At 38.8% G+C, this 26,664-nt stretch overlaps 1 protein-coding gene across 11 annotated transcripts in view; it reads left to right on the top strand.

Annotated features, from left to right (window-relative positions):
• Nucleotides 1-26,664, top strand: part of TENM2 (teneurin transmembrane protein 2) — a 1,058,578-nt gene that overhangs the window by 968,214 nt on the left and 63,700 nt on the right. For all 11 annotated transcript variants that reach the window (XM_078385828.1, XM_078385826.1, XM_078385824.1 and 8 more), the window contains 2 exons: nt 10,722-10,868; nt 21,664-21,874. In XM_078385828.1, the coding sequence (XP_078241954.1) occupies nt 10,722-10,868; nt 21,664-21,874 (358 nt within the window). The remainder of the gene's footprint in view (nt 1-10,721; nt 10,869-21,663; nt 21,875-26,664) is intronic.

Genomic DNA, 26,664 nt, shown 5'->3' with positions numbered 1-26,664 from the left:
GTTCTAGTGAATACTGATTAATTTTAGGTTTATCATCACTTCAAAAAAATAGTCCCAAGACTGCTTTTTCAACATGTTCCAGATTCTGTACAGGAGAAATGTAGCCTGAGTTCATTATGAATGTACACGTAAAATCTATAAGAATTTTTTATTTCTTAAGTTTACGGCAGGGGAGGGAATCCATTTTGCTTTTTCTGCTAATTGCCAATGATATTTAGAAAGTCTAGAGAAAATTGTGTGGGAAGGGACTCTAAAAGCCAGATTTTTTTCTTTCTTTCTTTCTTTCTTTCTTTCTTTCTTTCTTTCTTTATTTATTTATTTATTTATTTATTTATTTATTTATTTATTTATTTATTTCCCACTTAAATAGAATTTATTTCTGAAGAAGTGTTCATAGAACTTAGGCTAAAATAACTAAAGGAAAAACAACTCCTGTGCCTCAAGCCACTTCAGTCTACATTATTATGCCTTTCTGATTTAGTTTTGATTGGAAAAGATTAAACCAGAAAACCTTGTACAGGATGTTGTTTATTTTGTCCTTCTAACCCAGAATGATTTGAATTTTCAACCAAAATCAGGACTTCATGGTGCATCTAAATTGGAGATACCAGGAACTGAACTCGAATCTTCTGCATGCAAAATGTGTGTTCTATCACAGAGCCTAAAAGTACATCCTTGGCTCTCTTGCAGAATGACTCAAACCAGTTGCTTTCTTTTCAGTAAGCAATAGCTCTTGCTGTCAAAGCCATTGAGGCACTGTTGCTTCTTTTTATCTTAATTGCTACACTATCCTTTGTTAAAAGAAGTGTTATTTAAAAAATCATTACACCGCAAAACCCTATGCACATTCATTGAAATCTAAGCATAAAAATAGGATATAATAAGGAGGGAAATGTAAATTGTGATTTCAAAAACAAGGAAAACAGTCATATCAAACCCCATTTGCAAACTTTAATGACTGCCTAGACTTTGTATTGATACGGTACCTGTTGTGGTTTAGTGCACTGGTTCTTAACCTTGGGTTACTCAGGAGTTTTGGACTGCAACTCCCAGAAGCCTTCACCACCAGCTGTCCTGACTGGGGTTTCTGGGAGTTGCAGTTCAAAGGCATCCGAGTAACAAAGGTTAAGAACCACTGGTGTAGTGGATAGAGTGATGGACTGGGACTCAGGAGACCTGGGTTTGAATCCCCACTCAGCATGGAAACATATTGGGGGCATGGAACTGGTAAAACTGCTCCTTAAAATAGCTCACTTTCTTGAAAACCCCATTTGGATCACTATATGTTGGTTCCAACTTGAAGGCACACAACAACAACATACTCTACATTATAAAATGCTGAAATGTGTGGCTAGAGTTTAATACCTGAGTTATTGTTTAACTTGGTGATATTGGTGTGTACACAGGAGAGTCACTGGGTGATCTTCAAAAGGAATGGAGGTGTACCTGATAGTATGGTTTTGGGTAAGAGGAATAATGGTGCTGTGAGTTATAGAAAAAAAATACACACAATTCATTTCAGAAGCTAAATAGGGTCTGGTTAGCTTTTAAAGAAAAGCTAGGGACACTAGGGCTCTAGATAGGGCTACAAAATGACCTTACCTGAAACTGAGTCAGAGTTTTGGCCAGAGTTGATGGTACTGGCTAAAAAGATCAACAGGTTTCTCTCAGTATAATGGCCTATATTTGTAAGAGGAATTAGAATGTTATCCCTGTTCATTCTTCTGGTTTTCTCTCCCAGCCAAATAGTACAGATTGCAATGGTTATTGTAGGTTTTTCAGGTTGTTTGGCCATGTTCTGCACATGGCCAAACAGCCCAAAAGCCTACAACAAACATCGGATCCCAGCCCTGAAAACCTTCGAGAATGCATAGTACATATTGCCTTCTCAAGTCTGTTGGCTCGCTTGCTGAATGTCACTCCATTCCAACTGGTTTGCATTACTTAGACCTGGTTGAGGGAGGTGGGGAAGTTAATCAGTTTCAGGTGTGTCCTCAGGATAATTGATGCAGCACTAACACATTCATTTTTATACTGTTCTGGAGTGGTAATGGCCTAGATAAGGATCGTCATCTAGTATTCCGGCTGTATAAGATGGAGGTGCTGTAGTACATAGTTAGTAAGTCCATTTGGGTGGTGCAACTGGTTTGGAGGGGGGGATTGCACTCTGCCTAAATATTTAGGTTCATATTTCAATGGTGGTTCAGAATACAACACTGCTTTTGGGGGCACAGATGGCTTGATGCATTTTATTAACTTTTATTATTTAATTTGGGTTTTATTATTTCATGTTTTCTTCCTCACTTAGACGATTTCCTTCAACTTTTATGCCATTATCTGTTTCAATAGAATTTCCTTATTCTTTCTTGTGTGTATTTAGAAGGATTTATTTTTATGTTCAGATTGCCAAAATAACGGAATAGAAATGGGGAAGGTGTGGCTTTCCAGATGTTGGACTGCAGTTCCCATGAGCCTTAGCTAGCAGAGCCAGCAGTACAGAATGCTGGAATTTGCTCATCCTTGCATGGATTCCTGACATACATGGTTTATTGTCCATCAGGGCGAAAAACAAAGCAAATGGCATACCAGGGCGAGATGAGGGAGCAAGGCAGAGGGAGGAATTTTAATTAGTAGCTCAAGATGACCTGCTCAGGTAGATGACTTCTGTGAGGTGTACTATGTTTTTTTATCAGATGTTCCCCAAACTAAAGAACAAGGAAGTTTGCATTAAACAACCCATCATGAGAAAGCCTATTGGGTCTGGTAATTTAGATGTCTTGTTTTTCTTTAATATTGATTTAAGCAAGCTGAGAACTGAAATGAAGAAGAATAGTAGCTTTCCTCTTGTGCTGGGATGCAACTTTGCTAGGTCATGTCGAGACCCATGGGTGGACATGCAAGTCATCTGTCTGCTGGTTCTCATATGGTGCCCATTCTCATAAGCTCTGTGAATGTGGCACAGAGGCCCATCTGTCAATGTGACATTTTCTGTACTATAGCAGAGAAGAAAAATAGGATTGTTTGTTTTAAGTAGACCCTCCCAGGTTGTACTCTCTTTCCCCACCTCCTGCAGTTGTGAAATTAGTGGTAGCCTTGTCCTTAAAGATAATAGGTAGAAAATGGTGCCTCCAAACTGACATCCAGGTGATGGGTGCAGGTATCTGCAAAGGGACGGCTGTGCGTGAGGAGCTGCTTATGTTTAGGAATCCCTTTACAAGTCTCTGTGATAACTGTGTGGATGCCTGAAGCAGGGCCGCACCTTGCAGACAAGCCCTTTGCATGGAGGGAACGTGACAGTCACCCTAAGAAATGCTTATTGATATAGTAATAGTGCCAGGAGATCCACACCAGTATGCTGTATTTAGAGTAGTATACATATTTAGAGTAACAGATTCTGTGACGTCAATCATGCAGGCCCAACCTGGTGTCTCCATTGCAGCAGCACGTCAGGACACCTTAGGTTGCTAGAGATGGATTTTCAAAGGCTTAAACTGGAAGGCTCAGAGGCTTTGTTAGGCCTAGCTCTACCTAAGCTTCCAGTTCCTGTTCAGGCTGCTGCTAGGAGCATTATTTCTGCACAGGAAGCTAGGTGAAGCCTGTCCTAGCCAGTCCTCAGAGCCTTTTAATTTAGGCCTTTTCTCTAAGCGAATTACATTTAGTTGTCTCTAAGATGTATGTAACTCAGGTAGAACTCCCAGAATGCAAAACTATAGGCTTTGTAGTCCAAGAAATCTGAAGATCCCTATAGGCTGCCATGTTTCAGATATAAGGCATGCAGGAGAATATCTTTGTCTAGAATACAGTAGTTTGTTTTCAGTGAGTCCTCCATTTCCTGAATCTTGTAAATAAAGTGCCTAGTTTTACCACTGTGTGCCTGCACTACGTGTGATCCTGCTGCAACAAAATCTGTGGAGCAGGCAGCATCTGTAGATGGAGATGTCTCCTTTCTATCAGAACATTGCTCCAGTGTGCAAGTTTTTATTGCAGCTGTTCAAGCTAATTTGGTAAAGAACTTCAGCACTTACTCATTGTAACCCAGTCATCAAGACGGACCATTATAAATGTTCAGGAAGATTTTAGAAGCACCTAATTCAGATTTAAATGTAAATATCGTGCATGAACATAAGGAACTGAAGATAGTCATTACTCTACAGCTGATTGTCCAGCCATTTGAGTATTGCATAAATAGGCTCTTAGGATAAAAGTGTTGACTGATGGTTGACAAAGCATTTTCTATTGCCTGCCAAATAAATATTTATGCAGACATAATTTTAATGTGTTTTTGAGCATTTTTAAAAAAGATTAAAAGTAGCCACTACCTGACTTTGCACTTAGAGTCTTTGTCAAAGCTCAATTTATTGTCCATTTATACAGCCTTTTAAAGGGGACAGGCACACACATACATCACACATAACAGCTCTTCTTGATGTAAATAATTAGACCACATTGTGGCTTATCGGTAGGCTTGCTTTCATGTATCTATTATGTTTTTAATGGAAACTGTTTTTGTTTTGTGTTTTTAAAAAAACATTTCTGAAATATAAAGTCTGCCTTTAGAAGGCCACAAATGGAATGAACTTTGCTGTGGTGGTGCAGTGTTTCCTAGCAACACTATGCCTGTTGTACTGTTTCTTCCTTCATTCTTCAAGCTAAAAGCAAAGTCATGTCCATTAATTCCCAGCTGCAATGAAAACTTCTCAGAGATTTTGCTGGCTTCCTACTGTTCATGTTTTCATCTTGCTCGGATGTTCTTATGAGGAAAACTCAATGCTACTGTGATCTGTTTATTGCTCTTCATTTTCCTCTGAACAGGAAAACATGAGCATGTATTCACAATTAATGCTTGTTTTGCATTGAAAATAAATCAGGTGTACTATAGTGTAATGCCTCCCTTGATGCAATATCATTACAGTTGCCAAACAGCATGCAAAATGCCAAAGAAGTAAAATAAAATGTCTTTAGGATGTGTTTTAGACAGCGCAGGATGCTGCTTCCTTTTGTGCCACTGTGCTACAAATACAGTACTCCTTTCTCAGCCTGAGCGCAGTGTGAATTGTACATTCTAGGGACACTTTACAAGCAATGGAGGAGCACTTATAGGGCATGCAAGCATGTGGTGATTCTTGCCCAATGTAAAATGTAAAGAGCAGAATCTTCCACTTTAGTGAAAAACAAATACACATTCTTCCATGTAGGCAAGCCCTGTTCAGCAATTGAATATCCACAATTGTTTCCCACAAAAGGTCAGATGGCAGCACACACACACACCCCAGCCACCCTGTCATTGGTGTCCATATTAGCATTCAGAAGGCTTTGAAATGCCAGGGTGCTTTTGTTCTAATCTTTTCAACTTTCACCTCTCCCTGAGACTAAAGGGCCTCACACCTACTGCACTCTGTCTTCTGCGTGCCCGCAGAAGGGTGGAGCTCACTAGCACACATGCGCATGTTGTGCTCGTGGGGAGCACTTGTGCACATGCACACAGTGCACTCGCAGGGGCGGAACGTGTGCATGCACATGCACATATCGCATTCACACAGATGTGCAAGGGAGTAGGTCCTGGGTAGGCTGCAGACCACTGCCGGGTTACGGACCGGGAGTTGAGGACCTGTGGTCTAGATCATGCTAAATAGGGTCACTTTGAGGTGAGATATATTTGGGGCCATTGTTGCATCGATGTGCAAGAATCAGTCACAGCAACCCACATAGCAAAATCAAAAACAATCTTCTTGCCTTTTAAACAAAAACAAATTTTCTATTTCTCATGATTGTTAAGCAGGCCATCTGGCTGTCGCATTGCTGAAGCTAGTTAAATATCTAGAGAAATGAAAAGTTTCCTTTCCACTCACCTGCAGCAGAGGAGAGAGAAGGAAATTTTGCATTTCTTTTTAATTGTTCCGAATGTAAGGCATTGCTGATGTGCTGTTCCAATATATAACATATTATTATTACTATTACTGTTACAGCCGCTTAGAGTGGTCTTAACTGACCAGATAGGCGGGATATAAATAAAATAAAATAAAATAAAATAATAATAATAATAATAATAATAATAATAATAATAATAATAATAATAATAATAATAATAATAATAATAATAATAATAATAATAATAATAATAATAATAATAATAATAATTATTATTATTATTATTATTATTATTATTATTATTATTATTATTATTATTATTATTATTATTATTATTATTATTATTATTAAGTTCTAAAAATTAGAACTTTTAGCAATACTTGATTTATTTTCTCCTATTTGAATCATTATGGCCGGCTACACTATGGCATTGGTTTATTTTCTCTATTGCTTCAAGGAGCAGTTTAGCCATGATTCCTTCCTTCCTTCCTTCCTTCCTTCCTTCCTTCCTTCCTTCCTTCCTTCCTTCCTTCCTTCCTTCCTTCCTTCCTTCCTTCCTTCCTTCCTTCCTTCCTTCCTTCCTTCCTTCCTTCCTTCCTTCCTTCCTTCCTCTCTCTGTCTATCTGTCTATCTGTCTATCTGTCTATCTGTCTATCTATCTATCTATCTATCTATCTATCTATCTATCTATCTATCTATCTATCTATCTATCTATCTATCTATCTATCTATCTATCTATCTATCTATCTATCTATCAGAAACAAATCTCCCTCTAAGGTGCACAAGTGTGCGTGACTCCACCCTCCTCCAGACAGCTTTCCTCTTCCCCCATGCACCCTCAGCTGTTGTTTCCAGCTCCAGCAGACTGGAAATTAGAGAGAACATTTTTCGGGATGAGATTTTTGTTTAGGAAAGTGTCCCTCTTTTGCACTGCCTGCTCCTGCAGAAATGCATTTCAGCAATGGCCTTGGGATATCCAACTGGCGATCCCACCCTCCACCCCCCCCCCCAGTGTGACATTGGCATACCAACGTTTCAGTGTATCCTTCCACAAGGAAAAAAAATATTCACCAGTAATGTAACAGCGACAGCCCCCTGTGACATACTTTTACCAACCTATTGATGTATCAGGCATGAAAGTTTTTTAAAAATTAATGTGCACACAGCAGAGGTAGCAGCCCCCTTCCTGGCTTCAATTCTGAAAAGAAGTGGGGCAGGCCGTGCACACAGGCAATCCTGGTAAGGAATGCACTAGAACAATAAAGGTGCAAAATAACACAACTCTCCTGGCAATGGATGTTGGAGTCACGAAATGAGAAGGCTGATGGTCTTTGTGATGATCACCAGATAATTAGGATAGCAAATAGTTTCTTAGAGATAGACGTTAAAGAAGTAAGACACACACAGGGATGTCTGCCAGCCGTGATCCTGGTGGGCGACTAGTAGAAGAGGCAGAATAATACCGAATGGGTTCCCAATGAATTCTGCCCTGCCCCCAGGAGGACTGTGCTTTTATTAACCTTACAAGCTCACCGATGGTGGACAGTATGCAGATAGGTTACAGAATTCAGATAGGACAATGGTTACATCATGCCATTATAATTGGCCTAAGGAAAGGCTCTATGCAAGCTCTTTAGCACCTATGAGAAAGAAGAATGGTGGGCAGTCATGCCCCTCAGAAGTAGCTGTGACATCATCCAGGGGGGTTTGCCCTCTACTGTAGATTAAGCAACAGTTTAGCAACCTTGGGAATGGCACCCCCACAAACGGGGAAATGTTCCACAGTTACACTGCTAGCTGAGAAAATGTCTCAGTCTTGACTCTGCTTCATGTGACAAGGAAAAAAAATGTGCCAACATAACTGGTGGATAACTACATAACATTTCCCTTGTGGGACCAGGGCCTGAGGTACATGATCTGTGTAATCTATAGAAAAATAAAGGATGGCACAAAGGATGTTTAGCTAAGCTTATCCCTTTAGTTCTTTAATTCGATTCCTTAGCTTTTCCATTATTATGTGATTCCAGAGTCATTTAAACCAATACTGGAATTTGGTGCCTGCTTCTAGTCACTGGCTGTTTCCAGTTACAGCTTTTGCTGCCACCAAAGAAAAAGGAAAATAAAATCTTTTATGGAGGAAAATCTGTTGATACGATAGCAAGATGCTGTGCATTTACAATTCACTAATTGAAATCTGGAAAGGCCAGTAGAATATAAATGTATCTTTTGCTTCATCGAGTATCTATTTGGGGCAGTGCCGTTGTTCCTAGCCATTTCTAAAAGCCTTGAGATTACATGCCCTTTTGTTCACAAAAGGAATGATTGAAAACACATTACTTTCTGTACAATGTAGTATATTGGCAGCATCTCTCAGCAACTTTCGAATGTAAGGTGAAAGGCCCTTCTTAGTGTTGGAAAAGAGTCTGAGCTACAAAACTGATGAAGCAGCGTAGATTTAGGGCAGTGTGTGGGCAGGCAGAACGAAAACATCCAAAGGAGTTCACAGAGTGTTAGAAAGATACTTACTCCAGGAACAAGGCAAACGGCATTTCCTTAATGGCAATGCAGTTTTTTGAAAGGCTCCAATAGCAATACTTGTACCAATGCTTTTGCCATCCTATGCAGGATAGGAAAATACTCCCTGCTGTTTTGTTAGATAGAGTGTGAACTTTCTGGTGTGAACACCTGGAATTATTATGAGCCAAGCAAAATATAGGTACAAATATATTTTGCTCCTTCACTGGTTTTATGCTGTTTGCAGGATCTGTTGTGGTCCCCTTCAAATGCTTGGCGGAATCAGTGAAGGGGAATAGAGACACATGTGGCTGCCTTGCCTCCAGCCCCTATTACTATCCTGTGTTTACTGGAAACGTTTGAAGGAAAAAGGCAACCATGTTCAGATGAACATATTTACAGAGGTGCACAGCACTGAGAGCCCTGAACAGGCCTGTTTTTCGTGTCTGGGCATAATCAAGACCCACCTGTTCATACATATCATAGCTTCAAACCAGTTCTGTTGGATTTTTCATCAGAATCCTGAAAGAATTGCTACCTCATTTGGCTGATGATGAGCTTCGTTTTTGAGGTGCTGGTTGTAAGAAAACCCACTGGTATCATAATCGAGGGACTTCGATATTTCCACTAGAGATCTAGTTATATCTTTGCAGTTAGTTTGTCAGCATTTACTCTCATTCCTTCTCTCAAATAAGAGCATAGGATGAGTAAATAATATATCCTGGCTTGATTGACAAACTATTTTCACAGACAGAGTTGGTGAAGGACACTTTTCTTTTTCTTTTTACTCCAGATCTAAGAAAAGAGTAGTCTCTCTCTCTCTCCCCACCCCCACCCCCACCCCATTTGTTTTAATGAGCAAGAAGTGCACATTCTGTTGTCTCTGCCGAGACTGTCTTACCTTCAAGATGTCAAATGCCCGGGCTGCCTTATTATCCATGAATAGTGGATGAACTTATATATGCTGTGTCTGTGTGGTCAGAACGGCATATATAAGTTCATGTCTCCTGGCAGTACTCAGAGATCATCTAGCCAGAGGGACCGACTGAAACCGAAAGCTTCCATACTGTTCTGCATACCAAAATAATATGAGGCCATGGATAAGTAGGCAAAGCAGTTCAAATGTTCAGTAAGAGAGGATAAAGAGAGGGGGAGGGCTCTTTTCAGCAAAGCCAGCCTTTAATCACATGTAAGTGCGATCTAGCTGATGGCTAACATAATGATGAAGGCCCTGCTGAAATGCAAGCATGAGTTTAAGCTTCCCATGGTGTCAGTGCACCTGACACCGGCACTGCTGCAGCAGGCGCTATGAGTCGTCTTTAGAGTTGCTGCATAGCAGACTGTGCCCTCTGCACATGAACTTTGGAAACATTGCCGTTGATTTGCAAAAAGCGATTGTTAAGGAATTGGATTTCTGAACTGACTTATCTTTTAGTAGAGGGAAGGCTGTGGGTTTCATTCCCCCAACTCTGGCATAAACTTTGGTCACTTTAAGAGTAGTGTGTTGAAGAACTGCTGTTAGAATACCACGTTGACTTGTTTTTGGATTGCCCATCTGTTTAAAGTATACAGTAGTTTTTGAAATCTGTGGATTATATTCAGCATAATTCAAGACAGAAATTAATGGAAAGAAAGGAGACACAGTATACTTAAGGGCCATGAAATGCTCTCTTGTTTTGTTTTTTTTAAAGAAGATGGTAAGAAAGGAGATGGCAGAACAGGAGCACTCAGGGTGCAATCAGACAAAGAGAAAGGATCACTTCTGATCACACCAGAAAAGGTTGCTTTGCTGGGAGTATCTCCCTTTAAGTGACCCTTGTGTCCATGAAAGAATTGCTCCAGCCCAGCTGGACTGAACAGGTCCAACTTGGGCACATATCAGAGTTGGCCTGGCTTTGCAATCTCATGTACATAATGTGATTGCTGAGAAATAGCTTGCATCTGACTGTGCCACAAGCATGAGCTATTTCCCCATCTGATCGCACCTTTATCTTCCCATTTACCACAAAGTTTCAATGTGGCTGTGTTCCAAAGTTGTATCCAGCCACAACGTGGAAGTCAAGTGAAACCAATTAATTTGGTTTTGCTCTTGAAAATGAACCCCAAAGACATGTTTTTGACAGCAAAAGTCTATAGATTATTTCTCTTTCAACCCAGTACTTTCCGTAGTCATTCATTCAGTCATTTAAGCAAAAAAGAAGTTTCTTACAAAAGCATGCCTGGTACAGCCTTCACCTTTCTTTTTGAGTGCACAGTAACATTGTCTAACGTGCCTGGAGTGTAGAATCTTAGTGCAAATCAGTATTTCTTGTACTTATCTTCTTCATTTCTTCAACCAGATGGCTGCCCTGATTTGTGCAATGGCAATGGGAGATGCACACTCGGTCAGAACAGCTGGCAGTGTGTCTGCCAGACCGGCTGGAGAGGGCCTGGATGCAATGTTGCTATGGAAACCTCCTGTGCTGATAACAAGGATAATGAGGGAGGTGAGCAAAAGTCTTCCAATTCCCAGCCCCTGAAGAACAGAGGGTTATGTGCAGTTTCGTCATGAGTCATTTTACCAGAGAAAGACCCCCTCTTCTACTATTGTCAAGTGTTGTTGTTACATTTCCTTTGAAACAAATGAGATGGAGAAAATAATGCTGTAGTGGGAGAAATGATGTGACCTGAAAGACTTTAAAATGTAGGGCTTGATACATCTCTAGAAAAATTCAGATTTTTGGGCTGGAGGTTACAAGTGGGATTTGCATAGTTTAAAGTTTTGGGCCCTTACTATTACATTCATTTATGCACCTTTGTGACCTAAAATCCCAGAAATACCAAGATATGCTAAAAATTATTTAAGCGAATGCACAGGTGATTAAACAGGATACTTTGCAAGATGTTATTAAATACTTGTTATGATTGAACATAACAGAATCCTAGAAAAAGAGAAGATCGTATTTTTCTCACAATTCACAGATTCAAGTGGTATTTAAATAGAACAGTATATTGATCTGATGGTTTAAATGGTGATGAAATAATTGCTTAATCATGCTTTTTTCCACCTTGCACTCTTTATTAGTAAAAGATTTGACATTGATATATCTGGTCTTTTAGACCAAGAATAAGGAGGTTCCAAGGGACCATTTTTGCCCTCCCTTAGACCTCAGGGGATGGAACCCATGCATATTGACATCCTCAACTTCCCTCCCCACTTCTTTGCAACTTATTTGTTTATGTCTTTGTAGTCTGCTGAATCAAAATTTGCCTGTCTGTAAGTGTTATAATATCATGTGTGATAAAGCCAAAAGGTGGCAGCTGAAACAGCAGCACCGGCTCCTTGCCAACATAAACTTACCCTTGCAGCCATGTTGTTTAACTAATGTTGATAAAATTTGGAATGCAAGATAATATCTGTGCAAATACAGTTTTCAGATGTCTGAAGTTTGAAAAAATATATATATTTAAAAGGTAGTCAGTTAAAAAATACATGGGGCAAAACCCTCAAAATCAGTGTAAAATATTTTATAAATCCAAGGTTTGGATCCAGCGGATGACTTACATGATGCATAAGTCTAATTATACACCAACCAGAGTAGTGATTTCCTAAATGGGTGGTATATAAATTGAGGAAGGAAGGAAGGAAGGAAGGAAGGAAGGAAGGAAGGAAGGTGTGGAGGCAAATTGCTGCTAATTAATGAGGTGCTGTTTGGGTGCTAGGGTCACACAAGGACATTGTCAGTTGGATTCTTGCCCAAGTATATTAGCTGTAGTGCAATACATAGTTTGGAATATAAACCAAATGTCTATGGCCATGTAATACTGAAAAGGGGTAATTTTAAAATTTTATAAGACTGCCAAAGTAATTATATCATAATAATTATAATACAGAAATACGTACTTCATATTGTAATGGAAAAAATGAAAGTTTTATAACACAGAAATTCCACCTACTTTACCTTGGAACACTTCTTCACAACTTCAGTTTCTGACACCTGTTTTCTATACCTGTTTTTATATTAGCAGCATATTAAATATATATGTTGAAGGTATAGTTGTTGTTACATGCTGTTAAGTTGCCTCTGACTTAGGGTGATCCTTACCAGGGTTTTCAATTGTGTGAGATGTTTGAGGAGTGGCTTCCCAGCAGGTTATCCAGTGGCCTGTGTTCTCTTCATGTAGTCCAGAAAACAGTAAGTCCTTAACCACTCAGGACAGTTCTGCTGAATAACTCTGTGCAGATGCAGTGCTGGTGAAGAAGAATGCTTTCTCCACCACCATCACTGCCACAGAGTAAGCCTTGCAATGAGCTGTAGAATTTGTTTATTTTTAACTGATCCAGGTTTTGTGCCATTATTATCACTGCTAATACATTAGTAAATCAAAGGGCTATCTTGATTCACTCCATGGGAGAGGATGGCTAGTAGGGTTTATATCCACCACCTGGTCATTTCCTATTCCAGATGCCAACCGGTGCTTCTGATTCTGCCCAACTTAACCCATACTGGTATCTTTGGGTTTTTGTCTGTTTGGGTTCTTTTTGGTTGACGCTCCTCCCACCACCAATGAAATACCTTTCTAGAAAATTCCAATATGGCAAGAAAGAGAACGGTTGGCAGACAAACATAAATGTGCTTGTTTCCAGTTTTACAGAACTGATGTTAAAGGCATTTTTTTTAAAAAAAATTTTTTTTACAAAGGAAGCCACCTAATTAAAAGATAGGATTTTCCTGAGGCCAGCTCCCTGCTAAAACCTTTCATTACAGAGTACTCCTTTTGGTTTTAAAAAGATGTTTGAAGTCCATTAATTTACTCTTTGCAGCATCCTTTAAAATTTAATCCCCTTTCTAATCAAGCCGTCAGTAGTTTAAATAACTGTTAAGTATCTTTGGTGGGGATTATGAACAGTTATTCAAGATTATATGACAAATGTAATGCTCATAGGACTGTGATTAAAATCTATAAATCCCCCAAAATGGCATATATAACCATTTAAAACACTATAAACTTAATTCAGGGAGTTAAAGTATTTGGAAACAAGGTTTTTCAGAATAACAAAAGGTTAAAAATTATTTTCAAGTACAGGTACACATTTTTCTGGTCTTTCAGTGTTAAAAACTCTGTAACATTCCTCATCAAAAAAAAATTTTTTTAACACGGAATCATGCTGTTATGAAACCTTCAGAAGCAGGAGACATGCAAACATGGATCTCATTGGACCTTTTTCTTTTATTTACTCAGGCTAAAGTGCTACCTCAATAACAAAATTTGAGATTATTAATAAGAATAAGAATAATAGACTGTGGAAAATCTTTAAATTAAATGAGGAAAATACAATCAAAGCCATGAACAAATGGCAGTTTCAGTAATTAGATACCCAGCTGGAATAATAGATTGGACTCAAAACGAATTAGAAGAATTGGATCGGAAAACAAGGAAACTAATGAACATACATCACACACTACATCCATAAGTTATGTGGACAGATTATATTTACCACTAAAAAAATTGGAGGCTGTGGATTACTGCAAATACAGCAGGTAGTAGAGGAAGAAAAAAGAAGCCTAAATGATTGTATCAGTAAAAGCATAGAAGAATTACTTAAGGCAGTGAAAATGGAGAAAATTTTGAAAACAACAGAAACAAAGGCTCAATATAAGAAACAGCAGTTTGAAAACAAATTAAAAAGCTGGAATAATAAACCAATACATGGACAACACCCAAGAAATATTGATGGAAAACATGATCATAATTCAAGATGGGCATTGCTAAAACTGGGGACCCCCAAGAAAGAAACTGAAGACTTGATTTTTGCTGCACAAGAACAAGCACTCCAAACCAACATGATGAAAGCTAAGATCCAAGGAATTAGTGCTAACAGCAAATGTAGACTCTGCCGAGAAAAAGATGAAACTGTGTCACACCTCATCTGTGAATGTCCAAAGGTTGCACAAACAGATTACAAAGTTAGACATCATAGAGTGGAAACGTTAGTGCACTGGTCATTATGCAAAAATTATAAGTTACCAGCCTCCAAAAACCCATAGGAACATCAGGTAGAGAAGGTGTCAGAAAATGAGGAAATCAAGATCTTGTGGAATTTCCAGATCCAAACTGATAGACACCTTGAACATAGCACACCAGACATAGTAATAATAGAATGAAGAAATGTCTAGTTCATTGACATTGCAATTCCAGGGGTTGCCAGAATTGAAAGTAAAGAATTGGGAAAACTAACAAAGTACAGAGACCTGGCAATCGAAATCTCTTGCCTCTGAATGAAACAACAATATCAAGAAATTTCACACAGTACTATAAGCAGTTGCAGATCTCAGAAATCTGCCTAAGAGATACACCACTATCAGAGCTACAAAAAACAGCAGTTACAGGAATAGACAAGCTCATGTCCTCCAGATGTTTCGGAAGCTTCTTACTGACCCCAGCCAGTACAATCAGTGTTTAGGAATTATGAGAGTTGCAGTCCAAACTTCTAGACGACACCAGGTTGTCAATCTGAGAAATAGGTGTGTGGTTATGTAAAACATAGATAAGCACTCATATATCTTCCCGTTCTTCTTCTCTTCCAAATCTGTTCTCAAAGAAATAATTTAAAAAAACAACCCTCTTTAATTGAAAATGTGCCTCTTATGGAGACTATATCGGGAAGACAGCTTATGCCTATGCCTTGCAATTTCTATCTGATGGTTCTGTTTCTGAACTGGTCCAGTCAGTAAAAGAAAGGTTTTTGTGGTGCCAAGTAAAGTTAAGAGTAGAATTCACTTATAGAGCTATGTAATTTCTAAGCAGTGCGCCTGACCTACATATTCATTGGAATGTGTAGATGTGTTTTTCAGTTTCTTAGAACAAATCCATCTCTAAACTAAAGGGAGGAGAACGATGGGGGGGGGGGAAATGGATCTTGCCCTGCTGCAGTAATTATTTGGGCAAGCTTTGCTTTTATAAATGGTGAATCCTGTGATTTGATATTCCATCAGGCTTGTGACATTTAAGATAATACAAGTATTTCACAGCACAAAAGCAAATCATGTAATTTAGCTTGCCTCATCAAGCTTTGCCACAGCAGGAGTCTCTAATTCAGCTCAGACAAAAGATTTATAAGGGTTCTCAATACAAATACCCACAATACCTCAGGGATGGGGGGGGAGGCTCCCCTGAGGAAGTACAATGGACCTGGTGCTCAAAGTCATCTTTAAAATTGCTACTATAATAAACAATTGGATTTTGTTATTGATAGTTTTGAAAATATATACAGTAGAGGTAGCCTTTTTAGAAAATCTTATTCCTAAAAAAGTCACTCAATCCCAGTGTGCTTGTTTGTCTTACTTAAAGAAAATATTCTGCGTAATTTGCAACAAATCTTTTGTACTTTTATCTTCTCAAAACTGCCTCTGACTTTAACTTTATTAATTCTGGCAGTGCTTCAATTTGATAAACTATACAGGACATTGGTGCAGTAGAAATAACATTAAGATTTGCAAAAGCTGGCACTGAGAGTAGCACCTGTGGCCATTGGTGTGTGGGCAGAAGCTTTTGACAATTCTTTTTATGGTCATAGGCTGAAATACTGTCCACTTTTGGTGACAGTATTCAGAAGATGTAAAATGTTTGCGGATTCCATTCTTATTGATTTCATTTGAATTTCCATAATTGATTCAGAGCTCAGGCTGTAGTTGTTCACTTTTCAACTTCTCCACATTTTGTAAGTGTAGTTTTTAGTTCAGAAACATACCAGTGTTGTATAAAAGGGATACCGAGTGTGATTCAGTGGATAGAGTGATGGACTAGGACTCATGAGGCGTGGGTTCAAATCCCTGCTCAGCCACTGGGGGTGTGGAACTGGTAAAATCACTCCTTAAATACCTCACTTATCTTCAAAGTGGTCATTATAAGGTCATTATAAGTTGATTCTGACTTGATAGAATTTCTTTAAAAATATACATTGTTAAAAGTATAGAAAAGTGTATAGTTGGCCTAGATTACACACAAAAATGTGTGTCTTGGGGCAAATGACTCATTTATAAAAAAATTTGTTTTCTAAACAAAATATTAAAAATTAAAATTCCATAGAGTACATAAAAAACTCTCAAAGACTGATGTGGAAATGAAAATGAATGGACTTATGCATTCAAAACACAGGAACACATACAAGTTTAGAAGCAGGATCATTTGTTCGTCTTTACCCTCAAGCCACTAACTTCAATTTTGTTCTCAACTGTGCTTTTATTCATGAGGTAGCTACAGATGAGAGTCACTGGTGTCCTTTGATAGAAAGAGTTGCATCTTTCAATGCTAGTTAGGCTCCTGTCTTCATAGGCCATTCCAAATAATGAGGAGCAAAGGGAGAACTGACATTCTTTTTGCTTTACTCCATCATATCATAAAGAAGAGTAGTTGTTGGGTTAGTCTATCGAGTTGTGCCTGAGCAGCCCATCATTTCATCTGTACCACTTTATTGGTGATCCTTGCTTATTTTGTCCTCACAAGCAAGGACTAGGAAATGCTGCTTTCTTCTCCCCCTCCTGTTAGGACGGTAAGGAATTTCCTCGTGGTCTCAATAGAGTTCTCACATTGACAAGCCTTGCAGGGCTTTAGAATTGCTCATCAAAGCATCTTGTCAAGTTGAAACAGGCTAAATCAACAAGAACAAGGAATTTAGTGAGTATTCTTTCCATTACTTCACATTTATTGCTCAGGCTTCCAAGACTAGGAAATGTGTACCTTTATATATGTCCCTCTAATTTATACAAAATTATATTAGCCACAAACATTTGGCAAGACTGAATATCAGGCAAGTGTTTATTGTTGTAAATGTAGGGCAGTTGTAATATTTTTCAATGGTTTGTGCAACCTGGAAGTTTCAGTTTTTGTGATTACTGGGTTACTTAATTACTGTAGTTGAGAAAATTTATACAGAAAAATTATATTTCTGGAAGAAAAAAGAGATTACTTCTGAGGTTGTATCCTCTTTCTTGCATATTGGCTGCATTCACATAAAGCAATAAACCAGTATGGCTAAGAATTTTGGCTTATCAGTAATGAACAAATATGCATCTACATTCTGCTTGATGGCTCCCACTGAACTTTTCCTGCAAGTGAGACTCGTTAAAGATAGCACTAACCTGCCAGCCACAGAAAGCTTAGACTATGTTCAAACCCAAATTCCTGATTTGAGAATCTAAGTGTCTCCTCAAAGAAGCAGTAGCGCTGGCCTGTAGTTGGCTTCCAGATCTGAGTTGTAAGAATAGCAACAACCCACAGTCCAATTTTGGACATAGCACTAAAATTTCAATTGCTCGTCCATTCCTTTAACCTCTCTTGCTTCCTTTTGGAAAAACCAGATTACTTCCTTGTGGTTGATGGTGCCAAATCATGACTAGTACACCAATGTTCTCAGTGTTTCTGAGTTCGTTTTATGCAAGCATAGTCGTTTTATCACTGAATATTTATAATAATTGGAAAAAAAACTGCTGACTCATTTACTCTCTAGTTGAATCTTTCTTACTCTTTAAAGCCCCCCAGGAAATGTTTTGCAATACTGAGCTTTTATGTAGGTGGTTCTGAAGAGCATGGTATCTGAGGCACAGTTAAAATCTTGCACTTGACATAAATTAAAAAGCAACAACTTACTCATGCTGTGTTCCATGTAACAAGTGTCACACTTGACCAAGATCTCTTTTTCGTACATAAGAGCATTAGTACTGCAGTGCAGCATACAGCTGAGCCAAAAATAATTGCTTCTGTTGCATTTTTAGAAACATACAACACTGCATGTTGTACAAAAAGTTACACTGGCACTCACATTTGAACCACATCTAACAAATGGCTTCCTTGAAAGTTTATGCTGGAAATGTTGGACACTACCCTGTTTGAGATAGCAGAGCATGATGCTTTGCCAGGATAACACTCTGAGCTGTCTCTGAATTGTTATCGCATATATAACCCCATTGAAATGAGGAGTGCTTTATGCTTGAATGTGAAAGTTGTGGATACTTCCTCACACAAGCTCAGTAAAATCTGAGGACTTGTGCAACAAAGATACTGCCTATTATGTAGAAGAGGAGACATGTACATGTCTGTCATGCTTCAACCAACAATGTGAGCTTTAGTCTTATTGTCTTGTTTAGTCTAGTTTTGCCTGAAGTCCTGTTGAGCAATTATGCTTGCATTACTTGATGTTTGTTCACTATGCCAAGGTGGGACTGCTAGTCATGAAGCACTTCTGTAGGGGCATTACACAACTGATCAAAATGGGAACTCTATGACTAATCACACAACCAAATTGTGTGATTCTCATTGCCTGGGCACAATGCCTAGTACATTCAAAAAGGCACGATATTATGTTGCACTTAGACAAACTACTAACTTTTTTTAGTCTTTCAGATGACATGAGACTCTCCATTGTTTTTACTTGTAGTAGTGTTAGCAACCAACAGAGTGATGGGCATACAGAACCAAATCCAGTGTCAGTCCTTGCTAGAATAGCCCTGTGTTTACCTATGGATTATTTTTAGAACTACAATAGTAGAATTTCCACGAGACTCACTACTATTAATGTTAGAACATATTAAATCATGTTTTTACAAAAGTCAGTGGGAAATGAGTCTTTTTAGTCTTTGGATCCTTTTTCTTTGGGTATTCTTTTTTGCTCTCCAAGTATACTTCGTATGTTGTTTGGTAATCTTTTCTAATACACCCTTGTCACCCATTGTGCCACAGTTGTAATACAGATACTTCCCAGTGTGACTGAAGAGAAAGAATAATTTGTGTTACAAAAAAGATTAGGTTATGTAAAGTATTATGCTTTAATAAGCATTAAGTACAACAGGAGTTACAGTTTTGACATACTTCCTTTGTGCAGACATGACAATGAGATTGTATTGCACTTTTCTTATGCACAGAAGATGTATGTGTATTTCCATTCAGTATCTGAGGAGTGATATTCAGGTTTCTTACTGATACCAAATGCAGACGTTTCTAGCCCCCACCTCCAGGTCCTGAACTGGCACTTCAGAACAGTTTGATTGCCTCCTTGATTGTTTGTGAGATAACTGTAAGATTGGCAGTGACAGGGTAATTTACTGAAGATTGCAATGTCAGACTATATCTAAGGGGGCTTGCTGGCACGAAGATGTTATTCTCATGACTGACAGGCCACTGGGAGATTGGTGTGCGAATTTAAAGTTCATGGTGTCATCAAAAGTGTTCAGCTGCTGCAGCCCATAATCATGTGGCTTGATGAGGTCATTACAGGCATAACATATGCTCACTCCAGTGGCAGATATATTGTGTGTGTGTGTGTGTGTGTGTGTGTGTGTGTGTGTGTACATTGCATGGGCAAGGTAAATAAAAATTTGTAGAAAGAAATCATTTCAATCATATGCCTTGCCATTCTGATTCCCTAATCTATTGGTAGGATTCTCTTCACTTACAGCCACCTGAGTCAAAACAGCAAACTAAAAATGGAGGACAATTTTCATTCTACATTGGCAGAAATGTCACTAGTCTAGGAATACGGGGTAAAGGGGGCTGTTCAAGCTTTACTAGAAAACTGTTGTTTTGATTGTTGTGGGTTTTTCGGGCTCTTAGGCCATGTTCTGAAGGTTCTTCTTCCTAACGTTTCGCCAGTCTCTGGGGCCGGCATCTTCAGAGGACAGCACTCTGTGCTCTGGCAAAACTGTTGTTTTGTTGGAACCCAATTATATTTTCCCATTGATTACATAAAGTGGGTGATAAATGGAGTTCAAAGTCGGTGGAGCAAGAGGGTGGAAAAGAACATCAGGATGAATATGAATGATGTGAACAAGCCTCTGACTTTGAATGAAAAAAATAAATAAAAAGGAAATCTACGACTCAAACCAGAAGGGAATTATTTAACTTAAAATATTTCCACAGTTGGGAAGCAAAAGGAACACTGTTCCAAATGGGAAGAAGGAGGAGAGGAGGAGGGAAAGAAAAAGAATGAGGCTCTGATTATATAGTGGAATGAAAAAAACCGAGAGCCCAAAGAAAACACACTAGATATGCAAGCTTTTCAGTCTTCCAGAATTCTTTATCAAGTTAAATAGTAAAAAATGGGGGAGGAAGAAAAGGCCATGGGCTGAAATCCAGTAATGTCACAACTAGAGCTGGCCCGTATTGAATCAGTGCAGATTTGGTAAGCCAACACTTATGTGCATTCCATTGATTCAAAGGACCTGCTCTAGTTGTGACTTATTATTGGGTTTGAACCATGGAAGTCCAAATATTTGGCTAGATATTTCAACAATACTGGGATATGTATTTCAAGGCGTGTAGAACTGCATTCAGACTTAACCCAGTGTTGGAAAGTTTGGCTTGCTGAATCAGAGAGTCACGTAGTTACTGTGGCATATGATGATGCTCACTAGAAAGAGGTACGCATAGTGATTCCTGTTCTTTGAACAGACAGTGCTGTCAGTGTTGTTTTATGTTTGTATAAGAGCACTGTTCGTGGGTTTATAGCCCTGTTCATGGGTGATGCTTTGATAATGGCAGCATGGAAATATTTACAGTACAGCTATGCACTGTTTAGCTCAAACACTTCAAGCACAGTATTCTTTATTTATGGGACATGCAGCTTGCCCCATGACAAGGACTTGGAGCAGGTAACAATTCTTCTCTCACCTGTTGACAGCCACCCAAAGCCGGTTTTCTCAAAGCATCTTACATCATTGATAAAGCATGCAGACTGAGGCTTCACCAAATCCCCAGAAGAAGAAATTCTTCATGCTGAGAGGCCGCAAATGAAAACCTCTCTCTGTACATGGCTTTGTGGACCTGCTTTCGCACATTTGAGATAATGTTTCTGGTTGAGCTTAACAACTGCGACAGCAGCAGGTTTGCACACTGTGATCGACCGTTCTGAATTCATATTGTAAAGCACTGGTTCTTAACCTTGGGTTACTCAGGAGTTTGGGACTGCAACTCCCAGAAGCCTTCACCACCAGCTGTCCTGACTGGGGTTTCTGGGAGTTGCAGTTCAAAAGCATCCGAGTAACAAAGGTTAAGAACCACTGTCCCAATTCCGAGTCCCTATTGAAAACAATTTTTTTCTCCGGAAAAAAAAAGGGAGGCAATGGGTGGTTTCCAAGTTTCGAGTTGAGTCCAAGTCATTAAAAAAATAATCTGAAGTCTGAATAATTTCACTGCAGCCTTTTGGAAAGCTTGCAGGTAGTGAAAGCATCAAGACTCTTCCAGGCTAGGGTTAGTGGAGAGGAAAAAGAAACCCAACCCAACAGCCTCTTGTGTTCTTTCTTTCAGATGGCCTCGTCGACTGCCTGGATCCGGACTGCTGCCTCCAGTCTACTTGTCAGAATAGCCTGCTCTGCCGGGGCTCACGTGATCCCCTAGACATTATACAGCAAAGTCACTCTGGTTCACCAATTGTAAAATCATTCTATGATCGCATCAAGCTCTTAGTGGGGAAAGACAGCACTCATATAATCCCTGGGGAAAATCCCTTCAACAGCAGGTAACGGCCCCAAACATGGCTTTTAAAAAAAAAAAAAACATTATAAAGTACAGAGCTACTTCTACTTCTGGCATGGGTTTTAATAATGGTATAATACAGAATGCTGCTTTCTGTAGAGATGTTCTTTACCATCTCAGGTTTTTTAAAAAAAATATTTCCAGACTTTTTCTCATGATTTTTTAATGCTGCCTTTATGCTGCAAGGCTGCCAGTTTCACATTCTGCCTACATATGGGTAAAGGCTAGCCGTGAATTTCTTGCATGTGGGTGGAGTCACGAAAATCAAGTCAGCGTCATAAGAAGAAAATGTAATGACTTAGTGATGAGAGCTGGAAATGTTCTGGCTTTCAGATGCCACATACCTCTATTTTATACCATATGACTAAGACAAAAAAAATGGAGGGGGGATAGTGAGTTATGAGATTTTTATGTATTTTATCCTTGGTTTTCAGTTTTGGCCTAGATTTTTCTTTGAGTGAACTAATGCTGCATGTAAACATATATAGCATAAAATATATGTCTTTTTGGAAGTTGTGATTTTAAAAGTAGCATTTGTTTCCTTTATTCTACTGCCTGCTAATTGGAGTTAATCAAAATAGTTTAAAAAGCTAACAATTAATTGACTAAACATAGCAGCCTTATATCAAACCACTGTGTATGTGTATTGACTTTGTTGTATAATATGGTCCAATTTTTAGAGGTACAGCCCCTCTAAAAGCATGGGATCGTTCCCATTTTGTGAATAGATAATTGTGTCCTTTTAAACATGTCCAAGGTCACAAAACAGATAATGTGACAGAGTTCAGAATGACAATTCTGCTTCTCACTGTAGCAAGCAGAAATCAATTGTTTCACAACTGTTGCCAGACAACCCGAAGATTCTTCAATACATCTATTTCCATCAGCCCTCCATCCCAGGTGGTCTAGTTTTGTTTTGTTTTGTTTTGTTGGTGGTGGTTTTTTTGGAAACTGCGAAAGGTTTTCAGAAGCAGCTTGTACTAGGAACCGATGGTTTGCTGTTACATAAAACATATTCTAGAGAAACCCAGATCTTAGAGCCTACCTTAAGCAGTTTTTCAGATCTCCATCAATATTCAAATTGTGAATAGATTATTTAGAGATGATGTGTTGAAGCAGGTGTGAGCATATACTTATACATTTCATATGCTGCCTTTCCCCCAGCTCTGCAACTCAGAGCAGTTCACAGCATAATTAAGAAACACATACTGAAGCACAGTAAGTGATTATAATGTTAAAACCCAGTGCCCAAAATCTCTTGCATAGTTACCCCATTATAACACTAAATTAATGAATCACTGCATTATCTATTGAGTGCTGAGTTGTGTAATGTTTACAGTGATTTCTTAATTTCAGGTCATTTGCTTCCAAAAATGACACCTATGGTGTTCCACCAGTGTAACTATGTGAGAGAATTTTGACCAATATAACTGATTATTACCATATTAAAGCAAATAGATTAAAAGTGATTTTAAAACCCACAACATCCTCTCTTAAAAGCCCCTTCTTCCAGTCTGAATCAATTACCAAAGGTCTTTCTAAGTGGAAAGGTCTTTGTCCCATGAATAAAGTAAGACATTATCAAAACTAGAAATTAAATCCATTCCCATGTTGAATCTACAGCCCTATATATATATTCTGGCACAAAGTCTTATTGAAGTAACTTGTATAGGATACTATAGTTCAGTGGCCCCCAACCCTGGGCCTCCAGATGTTCTTAGATTTCAACTCCCAGAAATCCTGGCCAGCAGAAGTGGTGATGAAGGTTTCTGGGAGTTGTAGTTCAAGAACATCTGGAGGCCCAAAGTTGGGGACCACTGCTATAGTTAATCTCCTAAATATGGACTAGGGCAGTGAAGGCTGGTGACTGTGAGGTCAATGGGATGGTGAATTGTCTCTGGATTTTAATCTGAACTTTAAAGGAGTCATCCAAAGTGCTGAAACTATGTGGAAGATAGGTTCAACACATGAGGCAGCTCATGTAAAATCTGAGCTAAAGTCCTTCAGATCCACAGTCTCACTGAGATTTTTAAGGTGCCGTGAGATTCTTTGTTGTTTTAATGTAATATGGTTGATGCTTTTGATAAGTTTGTACCCCTACACAAGACTCTGTATCTTCACAACCTTACATCTGCAGCATCTCTTCCAAGGGGAGATTCAATGAGGAAGATTAGTGCCTTTTAAAGACTCCTTGTTCTTACATTAGTAGCTGGGGATGCACTGGAATTAAAGCACAGCCTGTTAGAAAAGAGAGGAAATGCATAAGGAAGAATGAAAAGAATGAATGTTTAATATCCTCTCACCCAGGAAACTCTCATCAAACCAAATAACATTAGCATTTATTTTAGCTCCAGCCCCGATGTTTTTATCTCTTTCCTGGCTCTTTGTGACAAGGCACACAGATACTCTCAGGCACAATGCAACAGGCACTGAAATCTCTATTAATAGAATTGCAGTGTATAAAACCCCTAAATTCATGTAGACACTAAGATGGGGCCATTATTTCAATTTAATTGATTTAACTCTGTGCTGATGTTTAGTCCAGAAACCACAGGTGTGAAGAATGCATGACTTTGCTAATTCTGGCGGCTGCAGAAAAGCTAGCAAAGGGTCAGATCAGAAACGGAAGTTTTGATTATGTGGACTCTCTGTCTATTAAAAAAAGAAAAGAAACTGGTAGCAGGAAGGAGAGAGAGGAAGAATCTTACAGATACTAAGTTCACATTGCAAGCTGTATTGTTTACTCCACACACATTGATATGTCAGTACACACCAGCATGGAGACAGGCAATGATTTCAATGATTAGAGTAGCAAAAGAAAGTAGTGTTATGTTTTTGTTGGTGGAAATTGTTTCTGCAGGTGGAAACGGGAGGGAGGCGATCCCTTCTCCTTAATACACTACCACCCCCTGCATATTCTGAAAATCTTCTTTGGAGACGTAAGAAACCCTCTCAGGTTTTCAGCGCTGTTGAGGGCTGCAGGATGGAGAAACTGAAAATGCACAAAATTGGACTTAGACCTGTGTCTGTATGCGAAGAATTACAGCCACTCATCTCCTCGCCCTTGTTCAAACCAGCATTTCTGCACATGGCTGTGTGATTTCATATCTGATGATACAGAGGAAATAACCATGCTTTCCATGAGGCAACTACACATCATGTTTAGTGCTATTCTTGAGAAGACGTTGTAAGGAAGAACTTGCACTTTTTAGATTATAGTTGTGAATACAGAGATTTGTCCTTTTTATATTCCATAAATACAATATGGTGATACGTTTAAATGGACTGTGATGCCCATCTTCCTCTTCTTCAAAATACCATACCGGCGAACAGAATATTACGGTTATGAATGCTTGCAGGTGAAGGCCACATTGTGGATTGTGGATGAAAAACACAAACCAGACAAGTTTATCACCAGTTTAACTTGCCTCATAGGCTTTTCTTTCTACTATTCTTTTTTCTTAATGAAAACATGCTCTCCCTTGGCACCACAGCATACAGATTTTTGAATTCAAAACAACTAGAAAGCAACTTTGTAATGTAGCATGGGGATCTGCTGTTCTGAGGGAAGAAACTAAAGTCCCATGGATCTACACAAAGTCCATGAAATTGTCTCAATGGTGGCAGACATTTCTCCCGTCACATAATACCCTGGAAACATTATTTGCCAGAAGTATATGATTCCAATGGAATATTCTAGACTTAAGTTTCTAAAATCATGGTTGTGCTGCTGAGGGCAGCAAAGCTACTGCTTGGTAGGACAGCAAAGTTCCTTTCCTTTGTGAAAGAAAGAAAAAGAAAGAAAGAAAGAAAGAAAGAAAGAAAGAAAGAAAGAAAGAAAGAAAGAAAGAAAGAAAGAAAGAAAGAAAGAAAGAAAGAAAGAAAGAAAGAAAGAAAGAAAGAAACCCTGAGCCATGTAATGTTTTTATGAAGGTCTCTTTCATTCTTCTTTAGCGTCTCCCAGAACAAACTACACCAGATATTAGTATCTCAAATGAATGAGAAAAACAATATTACTCTTGAGATGAAGTTCTTCAGAGCTACTTTACTTGGATGATCAATTTGTAATCCCATTGCTTGCCTCCTGATGACCACTCACCAAACAAAAGCCAGCTAATTTGCAGCTTGAAAGGAAATCCCTAAGATTATTTCCACTTCTTAGGCCATCTCCTCAGCTTTTTATATAGTCTCTGTGCCTTCAGAAGGCCACATTCGGAATCTTCAATTTCAGTCCCTGTTTGAGGATTAATCTTAAGGGGAGTATTCTAATGAAATATTCTAGGCCCAATAATAATTCTGTTCTCACTCCAATGTTATATTTAAGACCATGAGCTATCAAAACAGGTTTCTGGGTCATGCAAAGGGCTGCAAGGATGAGGAGACTAGAGAAAGGTCTAATCGCCCTTGAAGGTGTCCACTAAGATTGCGTTATTTGTTTGTTTGTTTACTTACATATAATATTTTAACCCCACCTTTCTTCTAAAAAAGGACCCAGGACAATTAACATCACTGAAAACAAAATATTAAAAACTAAAATCAGTAAATTTTTCAACTATAAAGAAAAATGGATAACATTATATTAAAAAATGTTAGGTAAAAATATTGCTGAACACAGATTTAGAACCATCCGATTTATTGTCTCCTAGACAGTCAGTCACTAGGGAAAAACCTGCCTGAAGAGAAAGATCTTTGTCTGCTTGTGGAAGAACAGCAAAGATGGGGCCAGCCTGGTTTCCTGTGGGAAGGAGTTCCAGAGTCTGTGACAGAAAAGGC

Source organism: Pogona vitticeps, chromosome 2, assembly GCF_051106095.1.
Source record: "Pogona vitticeps strain Pit_001003342236 chromosome 2, PviZW2.1, whole genome shotgun sequence".
Taxonomy (NCBI): Eukaryota; Metazoa; Chordata; class Lepidosauria; order Squamata; family Agamidae; genus Pogona; species Pogona vitticeps.
The sequence above is the reverse complement of the archived record's forward strand: the minus strand, read 5'-3'. Positions and strand labels throughout refer to the sequence as shown.